This window comes from Amia ocellicauda, chromosome 2 (genome assembly GCF_036373705.1).
Source record: "Amia ocellicauda isolate fAmiCal2 chromosome 2, fAmiCal2.hap1, whole genome shotgun sequence".
Classification (NCBI taxonomy): Eukaryota; Metazoa; Chordata; class Actinopteri; order Amiiformes; family Amiidae; genus Amia; species Amia ocellicauda.
In genome coordinates, this window is record NC_089851.1 from 63,156,061 (window position 1) to 63,177,318 (window position 21,258).

Consider the following 21,258-nt stretch of genomic DNA (forward strand, 5'->3'; position numbering starts at 1 on the left):
CTCAGCACTGTGATGGTTACACCGAGTGACCAGTCTCAATCCCTCTGAGAATTTATGTTTTTTTAGTAATTATTATTATAAACGGGATCCAAGTTCTGCGCCTGCAAAGAATAACATAGGACCTGTATTGCATTGTGGGTAAGGGTTTCAAGCAGACTGGCATTAGGTTAAGGAAGAACCCCCTTTGGAAATTAAAATTGGCCAACCATTGCTATTCCTTCTGTATTTAAGGGATATATGTGAAAACTTTTGTTTTATAAAAAGTGTTATTATTTCTCATGATGAAAACAATTAATTTATTGACCTGTGGAACAGAGCTGCTTCTGCCAATAAGCCTTTTAGCCCCAGCACCCAAACTCATCTCCCAAAGTCCTGGTAATTACACTGTTTGATCTCGTTCTGAGTGCTGTAATTAAGCACAGTAAACAAGGCGAGGAATAGGATGGGGAAAAGCATGTTTCACTGTCATTTACTCAATCCTGTTTTGTTTTTCCCCCTCTCCCCAGTGTCTGGTGCTCAGTGGTGCTACTGCCAGCTTCACTCTCGCAGATCAGTCTGGCAGGAAACCTTCCCTTTCTGTTTATTTTCAATCAAACTGGCAATAACATTTCACCAGCGCAGTGCTTCTTTCTTATCTGTAGGAATGTCTTCTTAAAACATGCTCCTAATTCCACAAGTCCGTAGTTTGGTTTCCATATTTGAGCTCAGGAGCATCAAAATCAGTTCTCTGGAGTGCGGCAATCTGTGCTGCCATGAACCTGGGGAGAGACAGTGAAATGGAAGTGTGGAGGTGAGGCTCATCTTAACCCACTGGAAGCAGTTTAGTTTCCCCAGGATTGACTTTGAAGTGATGTATTGGACATGCAGTCGAGTAGAGACTTAACCTGTCAGTCTTAAAGAGGTATATAAGAGGTTTAACATGAGTCGGAGTGATCTGTAGCATGCCATGTGTTGTGCATTGACGAACACACAAACTCATGAGTTTACTTTACTTTACATTTATTAGATTCCTACAAGATCTACACAGCGTCTGCATCAGTCTCTCCCCGGTTAAAAGCCGCACAATATAGTCTACACCGCCTTGAACTCTCTTTTTTCACATTTTGCTGTGTCAGTGGCTTATTTAAACGAGGATTGTTTCCCATGTATCTACACACCATCCTCCACACTGTTTTATTGTGAAAAATATATATTAAAAATACAAAAGTGACATTATGGGGAAGAGCGGGAAGCCTGCAATGGAGTGAGACGTGACTGAGAGCAGCTCCCACGTTATTTACATATTAACCTTAAAATACATATTTAAAGGAACAAATAGCACAAGTTTTATTGTTTGTCAAGTGCTCCTTTATGCGATAGAGATGTCAAAACCTCAAAGCAAACGCAATAAGACCAAAATAGAATCTGATGCCTTGCTGATCGCTTCTAGTTCTGCTACTGTGGAAAACATGGCGGATTCTAGCCCTGACTCTCCCTCCAGCGCAATAGCAAATCTACAAACCACCATACTTGCCGAATTCGCTGGTGTCCGCAGAGAGCTCCGTTCTTCAGTAGCGGCTCTACAAGTGACAGTTGCCTCCTTCAATCAGAGGCTACGAGATAGAATTGGGGCCCTCGAAAAACGCTGCACCCAGCTGGAAACCCACAATGCAAAGCTGATGAGTAAGGTGGATGATTTAGAGAATCGCAGTAGGAGACAGAAATTTGGATCATCATCTGAGGGCTCAGAGGAGGGAAATCCCACTGTCTTCACCGAGGCACTTCTTCTGGAGATTTTCGACAAGGAGAGCTTCGATTCGACACCGGTAGTGGAACGGGCTCATTGATCTTTGGCACCAAGGCCACAACATGGCGAGCCCCCAGGACCAATCATTTTACGGCTACACCACTACAAAATGAAAGGAGCATATTATGCGCCTGGCAAGAGAAAAGGATCAACTCTACTTTCGTGGAAGCAAGATGTTCATCTACCCTGACCTCAGTGTTGATTTGGCACAACACCGTGGGGAATACAAGAACGTGAAAACCCAACTTTGTGAAGCTGGAATTAAATATGGCCTTCTCCACCCAGCTCACCTGCGTGTCACTTTCAACGGAGATCACAAGATTTTTAACACCCCTCAGGATGCTTCTGCCTTCTACAAGGACACTGAATAAACCTTGAGAAAGCTTCGCAGGATGCATTGAAATTTGCCAGGTACAATATTTCCATATGTGTATGTATATGCGTATACATACATTTGTGACCAAGGGAGGGAGAGGCGTCTTCCTCTCAACATTACATATTTTCACTGTTGCGTTATTGCCGTGGACAGTGATGAATAATTAATGTATGACAGCTACAAGGTGGTGATGAAGCACGACCCCTTTTAAAACATTTTTTTTATTCATATATGTGTGTGTATTTCTAATATACATATGTATATACACTTTTGTTTCTTTTAACTCTCATTGTCTCGCAATGCAGCTGACCTTGACTATACGAACTGCACTAGATATTTTTTTTTTTACTTTATTTCATTTTGTAGAAGTAATTTCGCTTTCTCCTGAAAAGCCACCACAATACATTGATATTTCGTTTATTTGATGTACGATCAGCCATAGCATTATGACCACCTGCCTAATATTGTGTAGGTCCTAAAACAGCCCTGACCCGTCGAGGCATGGACTCCACTAGACCTCTGAAGGTGTGCTGTGGTATCTGGCACCAAGACATCAGCAGCAGATCCTTTAAGTCCTGTAAGTTGTGAGGTGGGGCCTCCATGGATCAGACTTGTTTGTCCAGCACATCCCACAGATGCTCGATTGGATTGAGATCTGGGGAATTTGGAGGCCAAGTCAACACCTTGAACTGGTGATTCATCAGACCAGGCCACCTTCTTCCATTGCTCCGTGGTCCAGTTCTGATGCTCACGTGCCCATTGTAGGCACTTTCGGCAGTGGACAGGGGTCAGCATCGGCACCCTGACTGGTCTGTGGCTACGCAGCCCCATACGCAACAAACTGCGATGCACTGTGTGTTCTGACACCTTTCTATCAGAACCAGCATTCACTTTTTCAGCAGTTTGAACTACAGTAGCGCGTCTGTTGGATCGGACCACACGGGCCAGCCTTCGCTCCCCTCGTGCATCAATGAGCCTTGGCCGCCCATGACCCTGTCGCCGGTTCACCGCTTTTCCTTCCTTGGACCACTTTTGATAGGTACTGACCACTGCAGACCGGGAACACCCCACAAGAGCTGCAGTTTTGGAGATGCTGTGACCCAGTCGTTTAGCCATCACAATTTGGCCCTTGTCAAAGTCGCTCAGATCCTTACACTTGCCCATTTTTCCTGCTTCTAACACATCAACTTTGAGGACAAAATGTTCACTTGCTGCCTAATATATCCCACCCACTGACAGGTGCCATGATAACGAGATTATCAGTGTTATTCACTTCACCTGTCAGTGGTCATAATGTTATGGCTGATCGGTGTTTATTCATCTATATTATTTACTTTATTGAAACCATTCTCTATTTGTTATTCCTATGTTTCTATATCCTCAAAATCGTTATGACTTGTGGCAGGTTTTGCTTAATAGTTAAAATGTTCTCTTTTATATTTTAATGTTGATTAAAAGCTTTGTCAGCTGGTTTAATAGCAAAATATGTGCATACTGTATTTGTTACGAGAGTACATCTACCTTAGATAACTGATGTATACTTTTACTGTCTACTCTATAATATAGCTTATTACAATACAGTAGTACAGGAGCAGAGAATCTCTCTTTATGCTGATGACCTGCTTCTCTACGTCTCCGATCCCACCTCCTCCCCTCCGCACATTCTCTCTATTCTGGAAGAATTCAGTACATATTCAGGTTTTAAAATTAACATTAAAAAGTGATTTTGTTCCTATTAACTACTGTTCCCTTCAAGGTCGCTTCAAACACTTTCAAATATTTGGGAATCTTGGTCACTCGATCTCTTGGGGATCTTTTCAAATCTATTTTTAACCCTTTACTAGAGCACAGGATTTTACACGCTGGTTTAGTTTACATCTCTCTCTGATTGGTCGCATAAACGCTGTAAAAATGAATACTCTACCTACATTTTTATATTTATTTCAATCCATTCCAATGTTTATCCCCAAGCATTTTTTCCTAACAGTAGACCACATTATTTCCTCTTTTATTTGGGACAAAAAGGTACCCCGGATTCGTAAAGCCTTTCTACAAAGACCTAAGCAGGTGGGTGGTTTGGCACTGACAAACTTTACATTTTACTATTGGTTGGCCAATATTTGTAGTATGTCGCTATGGCATCACATGGCTAAAGAGGGCAATCCAGCATGGGTACAAATGGAGGCAATGTCATGTCAACGCACTTCTCTGTCTGCTCTGCTTGGCTCCTCTATTCCTTTCTCTATCAATTGCTTCAGTTCTAATCCTATAGTCATTCAATCACTTAAAATTTGGAAACAATTTAGATTACACTTTGGTTTACAATCGCTCTCTCTATGCAGTCCCATTCAGGCAAATCATCTATTTCCGCCTTTTGCACATGGCTGGAGGGAGGTATTGGAACCATTGCAGATTTTTATATCGACAATACTTTCGCCTCATTTGACATCCTATCCCAAAAATATAACTTGCCACGCACACACTACCTACAAGTCTGAGATTTTGCACGTAAAAAATTGCCCTTTTTCCATCATTACCCTTGAAATCTCCTATAGACTCTATTTTGGAGTTAAACCCAAGTTGCAAAGGCTTAATATCAATAATTTACAATCTTATATCTTCACTTAATTGCCACTCACTTGCAACCCTAAAAACTCTTTGGGAACAAGATTTTGAAACGGAAATATCGGATAGAATGGATTCCCAGTTGCTATCTCGGGTACATTCCTCATCTATATGTGTGAGACATGGTTTGATACAATTCAAAATCCTACATCGGATCCACCTATCAAAAGTAAAATTATCAAAACTATATCCGGATTTGGACCCAACTTGTGATAAATGCCACTCTGCCCTTGCCACTCTTATTCATACGTACTGGACATGTCCAAAAGCTGGTTTCATACTGGTCCTCTGTTTTTACTTCACTCTCCCATATTATAGGATTTAAACTCGACCCCTCTCCCCTTAAGGCACTCTTTGGAGTAAAACCCAATGATATTCCTAAAACTCAAAACTCAAGCTGACACGCTGGCCTTTTCCACACTGCTTGCAAGGCGTCTCGTTTTGCTTAACTGGAGGCATCCTGCCCCGCCCTTTTTTTTTTTTTTGTACTTATATATTCTTACTCTTCTCCTAGTCTTATTTTGCACTTCTCAGTTTATTGTATATAATATGTAAACTATAAAGGTTCTTGCAACCTCATTCTGTAAAAAATATATATTGTACTTTTTGATACTTTGTAAAATACAAAAGTGAAATATCAGAATTGGATATGAAGTCATGCCACACATTTCCGATTGGATTTCAGTAGCCATACCATCAACTCTCAACACTAGCACTCCACTGAAGCTCAGCAGGTCTGGGCCTGGACAGTATTGGATGGGAGACCTCCTGGGAAAACTAAGCTTGCTGCAGGAAGAGGTGTTGGTGAGACCAGCAGGGGGCATCACCCTGTGGTCTGTGTGGATGCTGATGCCCCAGGACAGTGATGGGGACAGTGAGTGACAATAACAGTCTCCTGCCAGTCATGCTTATGAAATCTCGAAGTACACCACACTATGGTGTTAAGGACTGACAGCGGAGAGAAGTCAGCTGTGATGCCCATATGGACAGGCACTGTGTGTGGTTGTGATGAGTTTGTTCATTGACATTTTTAGCAGGCTGTTATTTTTGCTCCGTTGCACTGGGAGAGCAAAACCCAAGGGTTCCCAGGCATTTGAGTCTCCAATTGAAAAGCTTTTTTCTGACACCACAGGGTAATTATACTGGTGCAGAATAACCTGAACTGTACATTAAAGGTCTGAGTAGCACCCTATTCTGAATGAATATATGTTTAAGCCTACATAAGATTAAGTCCTAATCTGAACACATAAAAGAATACAAACAAATACAAATAATGTATCATTGTTATTATGACGTGTGTTGTGGGAGGCTGGGAAACCCTGGGATGCCTGCTGCTATGCAACCACAGGGCGCGGGGGATTTCCTAATATGGCGAAGGGAGCAGCGCGTTGACTTGTGTTTAACCGAGCTGATTATTCAGTATTACTATTAGTACAGCCATAATTTCTATGCATGTGAGTGCACTGAGATGAAGTGTGAATCTAGGAGCCAGCAATGCCAAAACCAAACCAGTGAACAATCGGGTGCCTTTTCTTGCTCAGATGCAAAATGCGCCACAGTTAATTTGAAAACATGCCCCCTTTTCACCCTGCCGATAAGGGTGCCCTGGGCCGGCCCGGGCATTGTCCATTATGACTGCAGCAAAGCGGAATGTGCCACTTTCACCTGCGTGGGGGGGTCCGTCTGCGCATATCTGCCGTGCGGTGACGGCGCGGATCGGGGGACGCATTCCCGGCAGCGCAGCGGTGCTGAGAGACGCTGAGAGACTGCGCTGCCTCGCTGCGGGCCGGTGCGTGTGCGCGCAGGGGCGGGACTGTGTTTTTAAAAGGGCGCTGTGAGTCGCTGTCTCCCCAGCAGTTCAGCTGACCGCGCAGAGCAGCACGGCGGCTTGAAGGGACGGGACACCCGAGTCAGACCCGACCCGACCCAGCGCCGCGCCTCCCCACGGCCGTGTCTGACGGCCTGCAGCTCGGCTCCCTGTGCGCAGCGCAGCCGGCGGGTGCGGAGCCGAGAGAGGGAGAGTGCTGACCGTGTCCCCCTGCCTCTCGCCCACAGGTCCACGGGTCCGCTGAAGGAATGCTGGAGAAACTTGACTTAGAGGATGAAGGTAAGTGCGGCTTTCTCGTTCACTATGCTGGCGGCGGCTTCGTGTCTGTGCGCTTGTGCAGTGATTAATGAGTCGGTGCTCACGTCTGTGTTTTGCTGCTGCTGCTGCTTTGGGAATTAAAGCAATAGTTTATTTTTAAACCATTAGACAGACTTGCGGGGCTGATCTGCGTCTTTTATATGCAACACATTGCACTGGCGTGTTGTAGCTGCATCGGCAGCGGCGCTCCTGTAGGCACGGATTCGTCTGCCGGCGCAGTGCAGTGCATCCGCTGACACGAAAACCAGGCACGACGACGAAGGCACTGCAGCCCCTCGCTGTGCGTTTCCATTTCTGCTGCATGTGGGTATACAGGCACGACTCCGCTCATGTGCACGTATGTAGTGCTGTTTGATGTCGCTGCACTGCGATAATTGACGTTAAAATGATAACCGTGTAAATACTGGAGTATTTATAAAACTGCATCTTCAATGCGTGTCCCGGGGGACACTAGCCAACTTGTTGTTGAGTTGCACTGTGGAACTTGCATTTCTTTTTATTTATTTTAAGTACCCGTGATGTAATTCAGTGAAAGCAGTTTCTCTCCGACCTCAGTTTAGGGACGTGTCTGAATCGTTTTCCCGGATCAGTGGGGGGTTAATGGGAGCCGCGGGGCTGGGATTCCTCCTGCGGTCCTCCGGGGATGTCGCGCTACGTCAGGGCGCGTATTGCAGCGCTGTCGTGTGCGGGTCTGCGCCGCTGCGCCAATGGCAGCGGTGGGACTGCGCAGATCTGCGGACATCTGCGCAACACGGACGCGACCGCAGGTGTGCGCAAACCTGGTCTCCATATGATGCATTTGATTGTGTACAGATGCACTCGAGCTGGAGTATTATGGGGTGGTTGTGTTGATTTTGTCTCATTTATGGTAACTTCATGTCAGCTGGCAGAGGGTCAAGCTGAGAGGTTTAAATGTGTGAATGACAGGACAGCATATACTCTTGTCTTAGTCTTGGATTGTAAGTCCTATTCAATAGGAATTGTTGCCTGCTAGAGCAGATGGTTTCACAGCTACATTTTAACACTGACAACAGCATGTATATTTATATTCTCTTGACACTAAAAGCCTTTAATAGCCACACGTTCCACTGGCTTCTTTCCACTACAGCACTTGGTAGCACACCAGCTATGAGTCTTGACTCGGGTTCAGTATTAGTAAAAAGATCCCCTGCAGTTGACTTCACTGTACTAAGAGGGTGTGTGGTTGTGTTTTCAGTGAGTGTTGGCCAGTGAACTTGAAAATGAAACTTCACTGTCAGTCAGAACCCAGAGCTTGTCACGAAGCACAGAGACCCATGTGATCCTTGCAGCAAGTTGTTTAATGATAAATGAGGATTTTGTTTATTTCATTATTTTGTTTTTCTTGTATGATTCTTTTCAAATGCTGTGGCACATCGGCTCGAGCCTGAAGGCACAACACTGCACACTGGTGTACAAACCCTGGGTTTATTCCTTAATCCTGGGAAAGAGACATGGGTGGACTGAGCAGAGAGACACTTCCGTGCAGGAAGGAATCCTCTACCATTGCTTCTTTTCTGGAGAATAAATTAATTACAAAGAAAGTGTGGGTAACATTGAAGAAAAGGACACCAACGGCCAGTTAAAGGGCTTGAGTTCAGCTCCAGAGACAAAGTAAATGAAAAGACTGTTAAGTGTATAATATGTGTAGTGCAATTAATCTACCACAAATCTACTACTACTAATGTACTAGGGAAAAAAAAATCCATTTGCCCAGGTGGCATTTATTTTTAACTGAACATAGCTGTGGGAAACCCTGCTTTTTAAAGAGAACCATGGCTTGTTAAGGTATTTTTGTGCACCTGAATTAATTTAGTTTTGCCACATCAAAGGGTTTGAGTACTAATGCAATCATATCATATCCCAATTTCATTAATGATCAGTTTACTTTTTGTTTTTGCTTTTGAATGTGTGGAGTATGATGTATGCATTTAACATTAATTCCTACTTCAAAGTGTTTAAAACAACAATGTCAGCAAGGGTCTGAATACTTTTTACCCACTGCAGTGGGATCATAATACATATACTTTTACGTACAGTATGCTTTTGTGCATTTATGAAGGAGTGCTGGGCTGGCGGCTGTGAGCTGTGCCCTCGTTTGGGACTGGTCCATTGCAAATAGGAATAAAGACTTTATTGATGCGTCTGCTCTTTTCATCTGAGCCGCTAGTTTCGCTTACAGTGTGCATTACTCTGTTTCATGAGTTTGTATTCACTCTCGCGTCGTGCTTAAACCTATTTCAAATGGTTTGTATTGAAATGTATCATTCACATTCTTTAACGATTACATAAACTCTACATTTAGAGAGATGATGGCTGAAATCGGGACTTGTGGCTGCATTTTGTGAAAACCACAGTCCCCATTCCTCGGAAAGCATGCTTTTCAGTTCTCCTTGTCTGCACCTCCTCATTTGCCTCCTCACAAACGGGAAGCTCAAGTGCTGACACTGAGCTGCGGCTGACAGGCTGGTCTGACAGCGCATCGCCTAGGTTACCTGTTGGCAGGAAGAGTGGATTCAGCTGCGACGCGCTGTCATGGGGAAAAGCGAACCTAGACGTGTCGGACGTTGTGCCGCATCTGAACACACAAAGTTGCACACACGGTCATCTTGGAGCCTTGCGAAATCTCTCGAACCCTTTATAGGCGAATGAAGATGTATGTTTTTTTTTTTTTTTTTTTTTTTATGAGTCATGTCGGCAGTTTATTTGCCTTCCCCTCCTGTTCTTGTTGAAGTAAGATGGCAGTCGCTGTTGTCTGTTTTTGTATTGCTGTGATAACCTGCCAGGATCCACACAAGAATTTTCTCTCGTGTTGTCCAGTGTGGAAGTTCTCAATATTGAATGGATTAGATTGTATTGTATAATTTTATAATCCGGTCCAGGGCCGGTAATTGGGAAGTGTTGTTTCAAACAGGGTGGTGCCGGTATATCGGTCCAAATACTTGTGTGTACTTCATCTCCATGTCTGACTCATCCTAATGCTCCAGGCTGTTCTAGTTTTGAGAACCTCCTTGAGATCCAATTCCATTGGGATACAAAAAAGCAAAACTCTGAATGTTTTTGCTTCTACTTTAAGCCTTTATTGCGATGGCAGATTACTCCAGCTTTTAATAAAATGCACACACAGAAGTGCCTAAATATGAGAAATGCATGTACACAGCCACATCAGTGCCAAATCCATGTTGATCTGCACAGAAAGCCATACTGTATAGCATGTTGGGGAACGGTGGGACAGAATTGGCAAAGTTAATGATCTCTTCTTTACGGTTACTGCCATTGGTTTTGTTCTTGAACTAGATTTACTCGGATGTATTCTGTTCACCTAGAATATTTTCCGGATTTTTATTTCTCTTCTCGCTGCCTTTGAAAGAACTGAAGTGTATATAACCATGAGATATAACTTAGCAATGAACGTTTCATCATTGACAATGCATTGAGTGACGAAATGCCGAGTGGAGTCTTGCAGATCTGTATTCTCAGGATTTAGAATTTGTTCCACTCAATGCATCCATCTATATAGATTGTTAAATTTATTTATTGTGAGTTTAAATTACTTGAGTAATGGGGCTTTCAAGTGGGTGAATCTGAAGGAAAATATGATCTCCTTATCTTGGAGTGAACACTGAGCTATAATCCAGGCACTAGTGTACTCCACCTCATCTGTTTTGGGGTTTCCTTTTTTAAACCGTCATTCTTCATAAAGCCCCTTCCTGCACTGTCCCCAGGCACCGCTGTAGTCCTGGTTGACACCCACTAGACTGCAGCAAGTCTAGAACACAGACGTGAACTGTCCTTAAACCGGCATCTCAATGGGGAAATGTCCAGTGGCTGTGGCCTTGCGTGGCCTTTAAATAGAGAAGAAAAAAGGCATTGAGCCGTTTGTGCTGAGCAGTAATACAAACAAGGCAGGCTACTGGTGTGTGTTTATGAACAAGCTTGACTTTTCACATATAGCCGGAAAATCTGCAGCCATTTCCTGCATCCACAACAAAAGACCTGACTTGCAGCTTTGTGCTGCTTTTAGTTTTGTATCATCCACTCGTCAGAAACTAATGTTTTCTTGTTAACCATTTTTATTTGCAAGAGTGTGTTGAAGGAACAAACTCTTGGCTTATCTTGATGATCATCCACCAGGGAGGTGGGATAATTGAGTCATTTCTTGTGATTGGTGCTAATTACAGGGTGTGGGGATTTCAAGCACTTACAGGAAAAACATTTCTACACAGACGGTGTGGTCACAAATGAGCAGTATTGCAGCTTTTGGCTTTCGCAGATGCCGGTTGTGTGACACACACAAGTTATTCAGGAGAAGCTTTATGCATTTGATATTGTTACACTTTGGGCTGTTACGTGTCAAAGCATTTTCTGTAAAGCACTCAGACTATTCTGAGCCTGTGTACTGTAGCTGTAACCTTGCACAATGCAGGCCCTGATATGCATTTTATTTTTTCAGTTTTTCACTGGGAGTGCAAATTTAACAAACGACTTAATCTCAGCGTGCCATCGAAGATTTGACTTGTTTAATAAAGATCTTCCATGCTTGATATATTGTCGCTATTTTAGGTTTATTTTGGAAAGTTTTATTAAACCTTCATTCAGCCACTATAAATCATCTTAATTGAGTTGGTTTTTAATTTCACACTTGGTGGTAATGTTTCTGCGAACTGCCAAAGCTTTGTAAAGTACCTCTTGGTCTTCCACGAATGCAAAGATGATAGGTTTACTTTTAAAGGTTTTTACATTCGGCACATTTATTTAGATTAGTGCTTTTAAAAGGCTATACTGTAAACCCTCGGTTTAAGAGACTGGAGGAGGGGGGGGATGAGTGAGAGGTGCAGATATAAAGTGTTTGTTAACTGGTTCACTGCAGCTGCTGTCTTAAAGGGGTCATGAACTTCCTTTTATTTTGTACTGTTCTCTGAGGTCCACTTATAATGTTATCAAGATTTTTACATCAAACAACATCATTTAGAAGTAATCGGCTATTTTCTGTCCTGTTTTGATCCCCCTCATCAGAACACACCGTTTGAATAGGCATGGCGGACTGTAGAATCGGAAGTAAATGCCCACTGGTGTGATTGGCTAACAGTTTAGCATATTTAAAAAAATTCAACTCCCCCGTCACTACACGTGTGGAATTGTTTTGAAAATTTCCGATGTTGAGAAATGGCAGCCGGTGAAATTCAGCCAAACATGTTTGATCCAGAGTCTGATCCCGAATCAGAAGACAATGAACCTGCACCTATTACACGTTTTATATTTCATTGGTTGTTGCATATAAAGTTTAAATACTAGGCGTTAATAGTTATATCTGACAGGATAAATCGCGCTGCTTCATGTAAACGAAGTATAAATGAATGTACCATCGTTTGTCAAGCTGTCGTTCTTATATTCATCATCCATCATTTTCATTAAAGTAAAAAAACTTGTCAGTTGTCTTCGGAGACATCTTTATCATTTGGTTTCTGCATAGAACTGCGTTTGCCTCTCGTTTTTTACCTACTATATGTGTGAATCGGTGGGCGGGGCTAAGCAGGCAGTAATGTAGAAGCAGGCGTTGATCTTCTGCGAAGGCGGGGTTTAGCCACTATTACGTAATAAATTGGCACATTCCACATCCAGTCGTTTTTGCAGATTGGCTTCAATATAAGCTGTTTCAATGTAATGCCTCCTGATTTATCCTCTGCAAAAAAAAATTCCTTCTGAAACCAAACGGTTTTATGCAAGATAAGACTGCATAAGGGGTGAGGCTTTTATGTCCTCCACATAGGCTTTAGCGATTGAGTGTATGGGGGGTGGGGCGGAAATCCTGACTGTTGATTTTCAAAGCTTTTAGCAGTAGTGTGTTCATCTAAGAAATTACTGGATTTTGCTGCAGCTGATCCACTCTGGTGGCAAAATGTCTCTGAGGGCCAGAGTAGAAATGTGAAGCAGCTCTCGAAACCAGGACCGACCCCCGACGCTCTACGGCATATTCTTGATCCCGGTCTGGCAACACACTGTGTTGTACTACATCTTCAGCACGTGCCTAGCACAGTCGCATGTCCCACTCTGCTGGGATCTTTAGAGGCTGGTACTACAACAGGTCCAGACTGAGAGACAGGCCGTGCAACAGGTGGTGCAGTATGGCTTGCAAATCAATGTGGGTTTTTCAGGTGGTTGGATAGATAAATACTGTAGGATGGAGCCTGCCCAGGCTTTTTGTTTTCCATGAGCAATTTCCTCTTCAGCATCCTCTGTTGAAACATGTCACCTCCACACATTATATCCTCCCTCAAGGAGCCATGCGTCTCCAGCGCTCACCGGCAAACTCTTACTGGCGAGGCCGAACTCGGACATTAGCTGACCTGAGCTGTGGTTGTGACACAAATGTGGTGACTCCGAAATGAGCTTTTTAACGGTGCTGTGACGGCCCAAGGATCAGGACACTTATGCCCTTGGGACATGCTGAGTGTTGGCAGGATCAGTCTATCCAGCTTTGTAATAAGTGTTTATAGTATACATGTGTGCCTTAGGGCCTTGAAATTGGCTTTACTAATGAGTATCGCAGTGCATACGTTTAATATAGTAATTATAACATACTTGCATCTTATCTACTGATAGTTGCAAAATCCCCCTTGAACTATAAATTTGCATTTAAATGAATGTATTGAAAGGGCAGGACTTGCTGGGGTCTCCTTTCCCAGCTTTGTGAAAGCGGGCATTGTTGGCATGGCTACGACTCGGATGCCCACAGCGTGTTCTAACCCAGATGTGTCTCTTGCAGCTGTTGAAGAGTCGGAAAGCGACATCTACATGCGGTTCATGAAGTCCCACAAGTGCTATGACATCGTTCCCACCAGCTCCAAACTTGTCGTCTTTGACACTACATTGCAAGTGAGTATCATGGGATACCTTTAAGAAGTGTGGTCAGTTTGGGTTCAGGATTATAATTTTTTTAAACACACACTTTAAACCCCCACCCAAAAAGCCAGTATTTAATTAATATGCATTGTGTATTTTTTGTTTGTTCATCCTTTAAAAACTAATGGTAATGATAAACTTGTAATTAACCATTCATGGATTGTATACAGTGGGGGGAAAAAAGTATTTGATCCCCTGCTGATTTTGTATGTTTGCCCACTGACAAAGAAATGATCAGTCTATAATTTTAATGGTAGGTGTATTTTAACAGTGAGAGACAGATTAACAACAAAAAAATCCAGAAAAACGCATTTCAAAAAAGTTATAAATTGATTTGCATGTTAATGAGGGAAATAAGTATTTGACCCCTTCGACTTAGTACTTGGTGGCAAAACCCTTGTTGGCAATCACAGAGGTCAGACGTTTCTTGTAGTTGGCCACCAGGTTTGCACACATCTCAGGAGGGATTTTGTCCCTCTCCTCTTTACAGATCCTCTCCAAGTCATTAAGGTTTCGAGGCTGACGTTTGGCAACTCGAACCTTCAGCTCCCTCCACGGATTTTCTATGGGATTAAGGTCTGGAGACTGGCTAGGCCACTCCAGGACCTTAATGTGCTTCTTCTTGAGCCACTCCTTTGTTGCCTTGGCTGTGTTTTGGGTCATTGTCATGCTGGAATACCCATCCACGACCCATTTTCAATGCCCTGGCTGAGGGAAGGAGGTTCTCACCCAAGATTTGACGGTACATGGCCCCGTCCATCGTCCCTTTGATGTGGTGCAGTTGTCCTGTCCCCTTAGCAGAAAAACACCCCCAAAGCATAATGTTTCCACCTCCATGTTTGACGGTGGGGATGGTGTTCTTGGGGTCATTCCTCCTCCAAACACGGCGAGTTGAGTTGATGCCAAAGAGCTCAATTTTGGTCTCATCTGACCACAACACTTTCACCCAGTTCTCCCCTGAATCATTCAGATGTTCATTGGCAAACTTCAGACGGGCCTGTACATGTGCTTTCTTGAGCAGGGGGACCTTGCGGGCGCTGCAGGATTTCAGTCCTTCACGGCGTAGTGTGTTACCAATTGTTTTCTTGGTGACTGGTCTCAGCTGCCTTGAGATCATTAACAAGATCCTCCCGTGTAGTTCTGGGCTGATTCCTCACCGTTCTCATGATTATTGAAACTCCACGAGGTGAGATCTTGAATGGAGCCCCAGACCGAGGGAGTTATTTTGTGTTTCTTCCATTTGCGAATAATCGCACCAATGGTTGTCACCTTCTCACCAAGCTGCTTGGCGATGGTCTTGTAGCCCATTCCAGCCTTGTGTAGGTCTACAATCTTGTCCCTGACATCCTTGGACAGCTCTTTGGTCTTGGCCATGGTGGAGAGTTTGGAATCTGATTGATTGATTGCTTCTGTGGACAGGTGTCTTTTATACAGGTATGAGCTGAGATTAGGAGCTCTCCCTCTCCCTCAGCTAGTTACCTGTATAAAAGACACCTGGGAGCCAGAAATCTTGCTGATTGATAGGGGATCAAATACTTATTTCCCTCATTAACATGCAAATCAATCTATAACTTTTTTGAAATGTGTTTTTCTGGATTTTTTTGTTGTTATTCTGTCTCTCACTGTTAAAATACACCTACCATTAAAATTATAGACTGATCATTTCTTTGTCTGTGGGCAAACGTACAAAATCAGCAGGGGATCAAATATTTTTCCCTCACTGTATATAATTTCACTGCCTTTTCTAATAGAAAATCATTACTCAAAATTAGTGATGTGCATGACAAATATTGTGATTATTTTGACTGGATAATTCCACAGTTGTCTCCCCCACCCCTTCTTGCAATTCAAAAGGATTATTATTAATTATTGACAATTATTGCAATATGTTGTAAACTTTATATTTGAAAGGCATATCTGACACCATTTTAAAAATTGTTAAATAAACATTAATAAGCATTAGGCAAGCATTAGAAAATGAATGGAAATGGCATAATAACCGCAGCAATAAGCTGCCAACCTGTCAACTCACCCGCATCTCATGTCAGACTCTCGTATTTTGCAAGTAATTTTTTCCACTTATAAAGTTTGACAAAAAAAGAACTTGCTTAAACAATATGTGCATCTCCCTAAATTATAGCAGTTCACATTGCAATTACAGCTAATTTCAATTCTAATTTTAATATCTGCAAAATTAACAAATATTCCAATAAAATATGGCCCCTCACTTCATGGTCTTTTTTTAAAAGCCTGCAATTCAATTCTATGCCTTCTAATCCAAAACCAAGAGTGATCTGTAATGCTCCGTCTCTCGCCCAATTGGACCCAACTTCTGCTGTGCAGTAGTGATTACAATGTGACTTAAGTGCAGGCACAGTTGATCTGAAAACTGCAATAACTATGATGCAGTGTGCCATGGACTCTGTCCCCAAAAGAAAAGGCTCTGCTGCTTTGTCTGTAGGTCTCCTGGGAATGGGTAATTGAGGTAACCGAAGGGGCATTTTAACCATGTGGCAGACGTCTGAACTTTTGATATTCTGCGTCTGAAATTGTGAAGAGTGAGTTAGGCAGTAGCAAAAATATTTGAGGGAAAATGTAATGTTAGTTTTATGAGTAAGGGCCCAATTTAGTGCTCTGACCGACACTGACAGGGTTGTCAGGCTTAAACAGCGGTCAGAACCGGTTTCACTTTATATTATATTTATATTTAAGGATTCATTCTTTGGAAGGCATTAAATTGTGTTGTGTATTACTTTGCAAAGCCAGTTACTAATGCCTCTAATGTTACAAAAAGTAGCTTGTTGATCGAAGGAGTGTAAGTGCTGCCTGAAAATTCCTGAATTGACCATTTGTTCATGGAAGAATACTTACTTGCATACTTTTAGCTGGGGGTAGGATCCGATCCTAGGAAAAACATTTAGCATATTTAGGTTTAGGTTAGAATATGGCTAGAATATTTTTCATTTTGGACGAGCAGAAGCGAAAAAGACAACTGTACAAATGTGCTTAACTTTTATTTGTTTATACTTTGACACAAAGTTTCCTTCGTTCCTTCATTACGAGGACATTAAGGTGCTACATGGAATTAAAATGCTAGAATTTCACATTTTTAATTATAAAATACATTAAACATCTTACATTGAACGCTATTTATCCTCCTGTTGTACATAGAAAATTACCTACCGGTGGAAACACTGCGGTATATTCATGAAGGGTTTTACACCATTTTGCTATTTCAGACACTTTTTCTGTATTGAATTAAAATACAAATTAAAGTTATCATGCATCGTCACCGCATAGTTTATTATGAATATGCTTTGTATGAGGTTCATTTTGCAGATTATTTTTTACTTATTTTTGTAAAAAAAAAAAAAAGTCAGATATAGAATCAGTGTAATGTTAAACCTATGCTAGCCTGTATTCATCAAGGATTTTTATAGGCATAATCATTGATTTATGAATGCAGCTTGTTTTGGGGATATTTACCCTAATACTGCACAGCAATCAATAAACTGTTGGACGATCTCAGGTGCTGTTAATGCCGTTATGGTCTGATGGCCGTGATGGTCCCAAACTGCTACTTTGTTGCATTTTCCCTGTGGCCAGACACGCAACATTGTCACTACCTGTATCTCCGCTGACAGTGTTGCATTTCTGACCTGTTCAGTAGCAAGAATATTCAATTTCTGTCCTATCTTGAGTATTGTTTTAGGCAGGTGTGAAAAAATGCTGTAAAGTAAGTGGTTTCAAAAATAGACAATGTTCATTTTTTTATTTATCAATTAACTGAATGCAAAGTGAGTGAACAGAAGACAAATCTAAATCAAATCCATATTTGGTGTGACCACTCTTTGCCTTCAAAACCGCATCAATTCTTCTAGGTACACTTGCACAAAGTCGGGGATTTTGAAGGCATATAGTCAGGTGTATGATTAAACAATTATACCAAACAGGTGCTAATGATCATCTGTTCAATATGTAGGTTGAAACACAATCATTAACTGAAACAGAAACCGCTGTATAGGAGGAATAAAACTGGGTGAGGAACAGCCAAACTCACTTAACAAGGTGAGGTTGCTGAAGACGGTGTACGACTTTTGACAGTAAACTATGGCAAGACTGAGCACAGCAACAAGACGCAAGGTAGTTCTACTGCATCGCAAGGTCTCTCCCAGGCAGACATTTCAAGGCAGACAGGGGTTTCCAGATGTGCTGTCCAAGCTCTTTTGAAGAAGCACAAAGAAACGGACAACGTTGGGGACCGTGGACGCAGTGGTCGGCCAAGGAAATGTACTGCAGCAGATGAAAGACGCATCATGCTTACTATCCTTCGCAATTGGAAGATGTCCAGCAGTGCCATCAGCTCAGAATTGCTTGCAGCCAAAAAACCATACCTTCGACGTGGCAACAAGGCCAAGCGACTCAACTATGCACAAAAGCACAGGAAATGGGGTGCAGAAAAATGGCAGCTCTGGACTGATGAGTCAAAATTTGAAATATCTGGCTGTAGCGGAAGGCAGCTTGTTCGCTGGAGAGCGGTACACGAATGAGGGTCTGCAGGCAACAGTGAAGCATGGTGGAGGTTCCTTGCAAGTTTGGGGCTGCATGTCTACAAATGGAGTTGGGGATTTGGTCAGAATGAATGGTTTCCTCAATGCTAAGAAGTACAGGCAGATACTTATCCATCATGCAATACCATCAGGGAGGCCTCTGATTGGCCCCAAATTTATTCTGCAGTATGACAACGACCCCAAACATACAGCAACAGTCATTAAGAACTATCTTCAGCGTAAAGAAGAACAAGGAGTCCAGGAAGTGATGGTATGGCCCCCACAGAGCCCTGATCTCAACATCATCGAGTCTGTCTGGGATTACATGAAGAGAGAGAAGCAACTGAGGCTGCCTAAATCCACAGAAGAACTGTGGTTAGTTCTCCAAGATGTTTGGGCCAACCTACCTGCCGAGTTCCTTCAAAAACTGTGTGCAAGTGTACCTAGAAGAATTGATGCTGTTTTGAAGGCAAAGGGTGGTCACACCAAATATTGATTTCAGTGTAGACTTTTCTTCTGTTCACTCACTTTGCATTTAGTTAACTGATAAATATAATCTGTTAACATGTCTATTTTTGAAAGCATTCTTACTTTACAGCATTTTTTCACACCTGCCTAAAACTTTTACACAGTACTGTATATCGTCGCAATAACTCTTCATCAAACCACTGTCACACGTCTTTCCTTTCACGGAAGCTGCGCTCAGTCTCTTCTTATTGCTGCCATTTCCCAACTCCTAACTAGGTAGGGGACCTTGTGAGGTCTCCTAAATTTTGGTTGAGTTAGGAGTACTTCTAATTCTAAAGAATCTTTATGAATAGTTTTTACTAAGAGTAAAAGTAGGGCCAAATTGATGTCACTCTCCGATATTTCAGGCAATTAGGACCGATTTTATCACTGAAGTTTTATGAATATGGGCCCAGGGCTAACAATTGTTGCCCCTCCCGAGTGTCACAGTGATGACTGCTGTAAAGGTCTGATCTCATCTGACACGGTATGAGTGTAGGAGGCAGGCAGGTGTAACCCATTATCTGTGAAAATAGTCACATTTTGTAATATTTGCATAACTGAGCAGTGTTCAGTTCCAAAAGCATGCCGCTTTGAGACGGTAGCACCTTGAATACCTCTACACTCTGTGTTTCCTCAGGTCAAGAAAGCATTCTTCGCCTTGGTTGCTAATGGCGTCCGAGCAGCTCCGCTTTGGGAAACCAAAAAACAGAGTTTTGTAGGTGAGTAAAGTCACATTGTTTCAAAGCTGTTATCAGTGCTGGAAAATCAGTTCTTGGTCTCCCTCCCTTCTCTTGTCTGAGCTTCAGAGAACTTGATTTGCATGGTTCCCATTGCCTTTGACTCGTTCAATATTAACAGTTGAATGTAAGAAGGTTCATTCGGCTGGGGTTCAGGTTCCTTCACCACAAAATGCCAGCCAACAATTGCAATTCTTTCCATTCCATACTGGTATGATTCCCACCCTGATATTGGGCGAATGTCCTGTCCCAGTGGAGCTAGTGTGAATGTTGTCTTCAAGAGTCTGTGCATTCTTCCATTAAAATAAATGGGGGGGGGGGAAGTCCCAATTATGTGCAGAGAGCAGTCTTTCCAGTGGTCTGCTTCCATTTGGACAGTCCAAGTTTGATTTAATTCCAGCTCTTAGTCTCTTTCTAATATGGATACTGGGTGGCAGTTTTTTCTGTCCAGGGTTTGCTGCTACTTCTCCTGCGGAAAAACAAAAATGTCAAGAAAGCGGTTCGAAATATGACATAGCTGGGTGTTGGAACATCAAGACAAGACCAGTTCAATCCAGTCAGCCTTGCCTGTTCATCTTCTCCACCTCTGAAGATCGGGATCTTTTGGATCTGAATGGAGTTTGAGATGGGGTGATGGGTGGAGGGATCTGCGGGTCTCGCATGGATGAAATGGGTGTAAATGCAATCTTTGAAGTATTTGAAGATCATTGCAAATGCATTTGACCCCAAGTCTGAGAACATGTGTAAGGTATCATGAAATTTTATTGGATGGGTATTTCTCCATGCTTTAAGTACATTAACACTGCAGCATATGAATGTAGAGAAAATGACTCTTTTCAAGGTGGGTAGTAACATTAGGACTTGGTACAGGCAACAACAATTTCCTTAAAGGCCAGATTGATTCTGATATGAGGAAGTTTTTATTCTTTTTCATACATCTGAAGTGAATAAACGTAATGAATTTAAATAGAATCTCAAGAACACTTTTACAGACAGTTTTATCACCAGTGAATCTTGCTCCTGTAAATCAGAGCCACAGGACCTTCAAACCACTCAAAATGCAATTGGGACTACTTCAAAATGATGGCTGTGTTATGCAGGAATAAACTGTTGGAAGTGGTTCTTGTGAAGGAGCACTTGCTCCTTTGGAAACTGACACATTAGGCTTGTCTGTATTTTACCTTAACAATTTGGATTGTATGACTAAGTTGATCATACTACCATTGTCTTGAGTGGCAGTATTGATTGAATTCTCTCCCCACAGGTAGTGGACCAATATTTTCTACTTTTCCAAATTGCAATGCTCTTCTCATCCACAGTAATTTAGTGGTCTATGATCACATTTCAAACCACCGCTAATTTTTGTGGCATCACTCGGGTACAGCAGTCATGTTAGTTTCTTAAAGCTAGTTCTCTTATGATTTAAAAGGAAAATTTAATTTCAGTAAAGTATTTACCTCGTCCTTAAGGGGGAATAAAATGCAGCTTTCCTCTGTGCTCGCTGTTCACTTGCCATGGTTACTATTTAAGTCTCATGAAGTCAGATCTGTAATGTCTGCCGCCTGTCAGTCTCAGTGAAGGCTGATGAACAGCAGTTTGAACTCGGT

At 42.4% G+C, this 21,258-nt stretch overlaps 1 protein-coding gene across 5 annotated transcripts in view; it reads left to right on the forward strand.

Moving 5' to 3' along the window:
* LOC136711845 (5'-AMP-activated protein kinase subunit gamma-2) overlaps positions 1 to 21,258 on the forward strand; it is a 119,208-nt gene that overhangs the window by 81,444 nt on the left and 16,506 nt on the right. For all 5 annotated transcript variants that reach the window (XR_010804783.1, XM_066688410.1, XM_066688399.1 and 2 more), the window contains 3 exons: positions 6,843 to 6,894; positions 13,718 to 13,827; positions 19,552 to 19,633. Coding sequence is in view for 4 of the 5 variants with exons in the window: in XM_066688410.1 (XP_066544507.1) it covers positions 6,843 to 6,894; positions 13,718 to 13,827; positions 19,552 to 19,633 (244 nt within the window). In the remaining variant the exon portion in view is untranslated. The remainder of the gene's footprint in view (positions 1 to 6,842; positions 6,895 to 13,717; positions 13,828 to 19,551; positions 19,634 to 21,258) is intronic.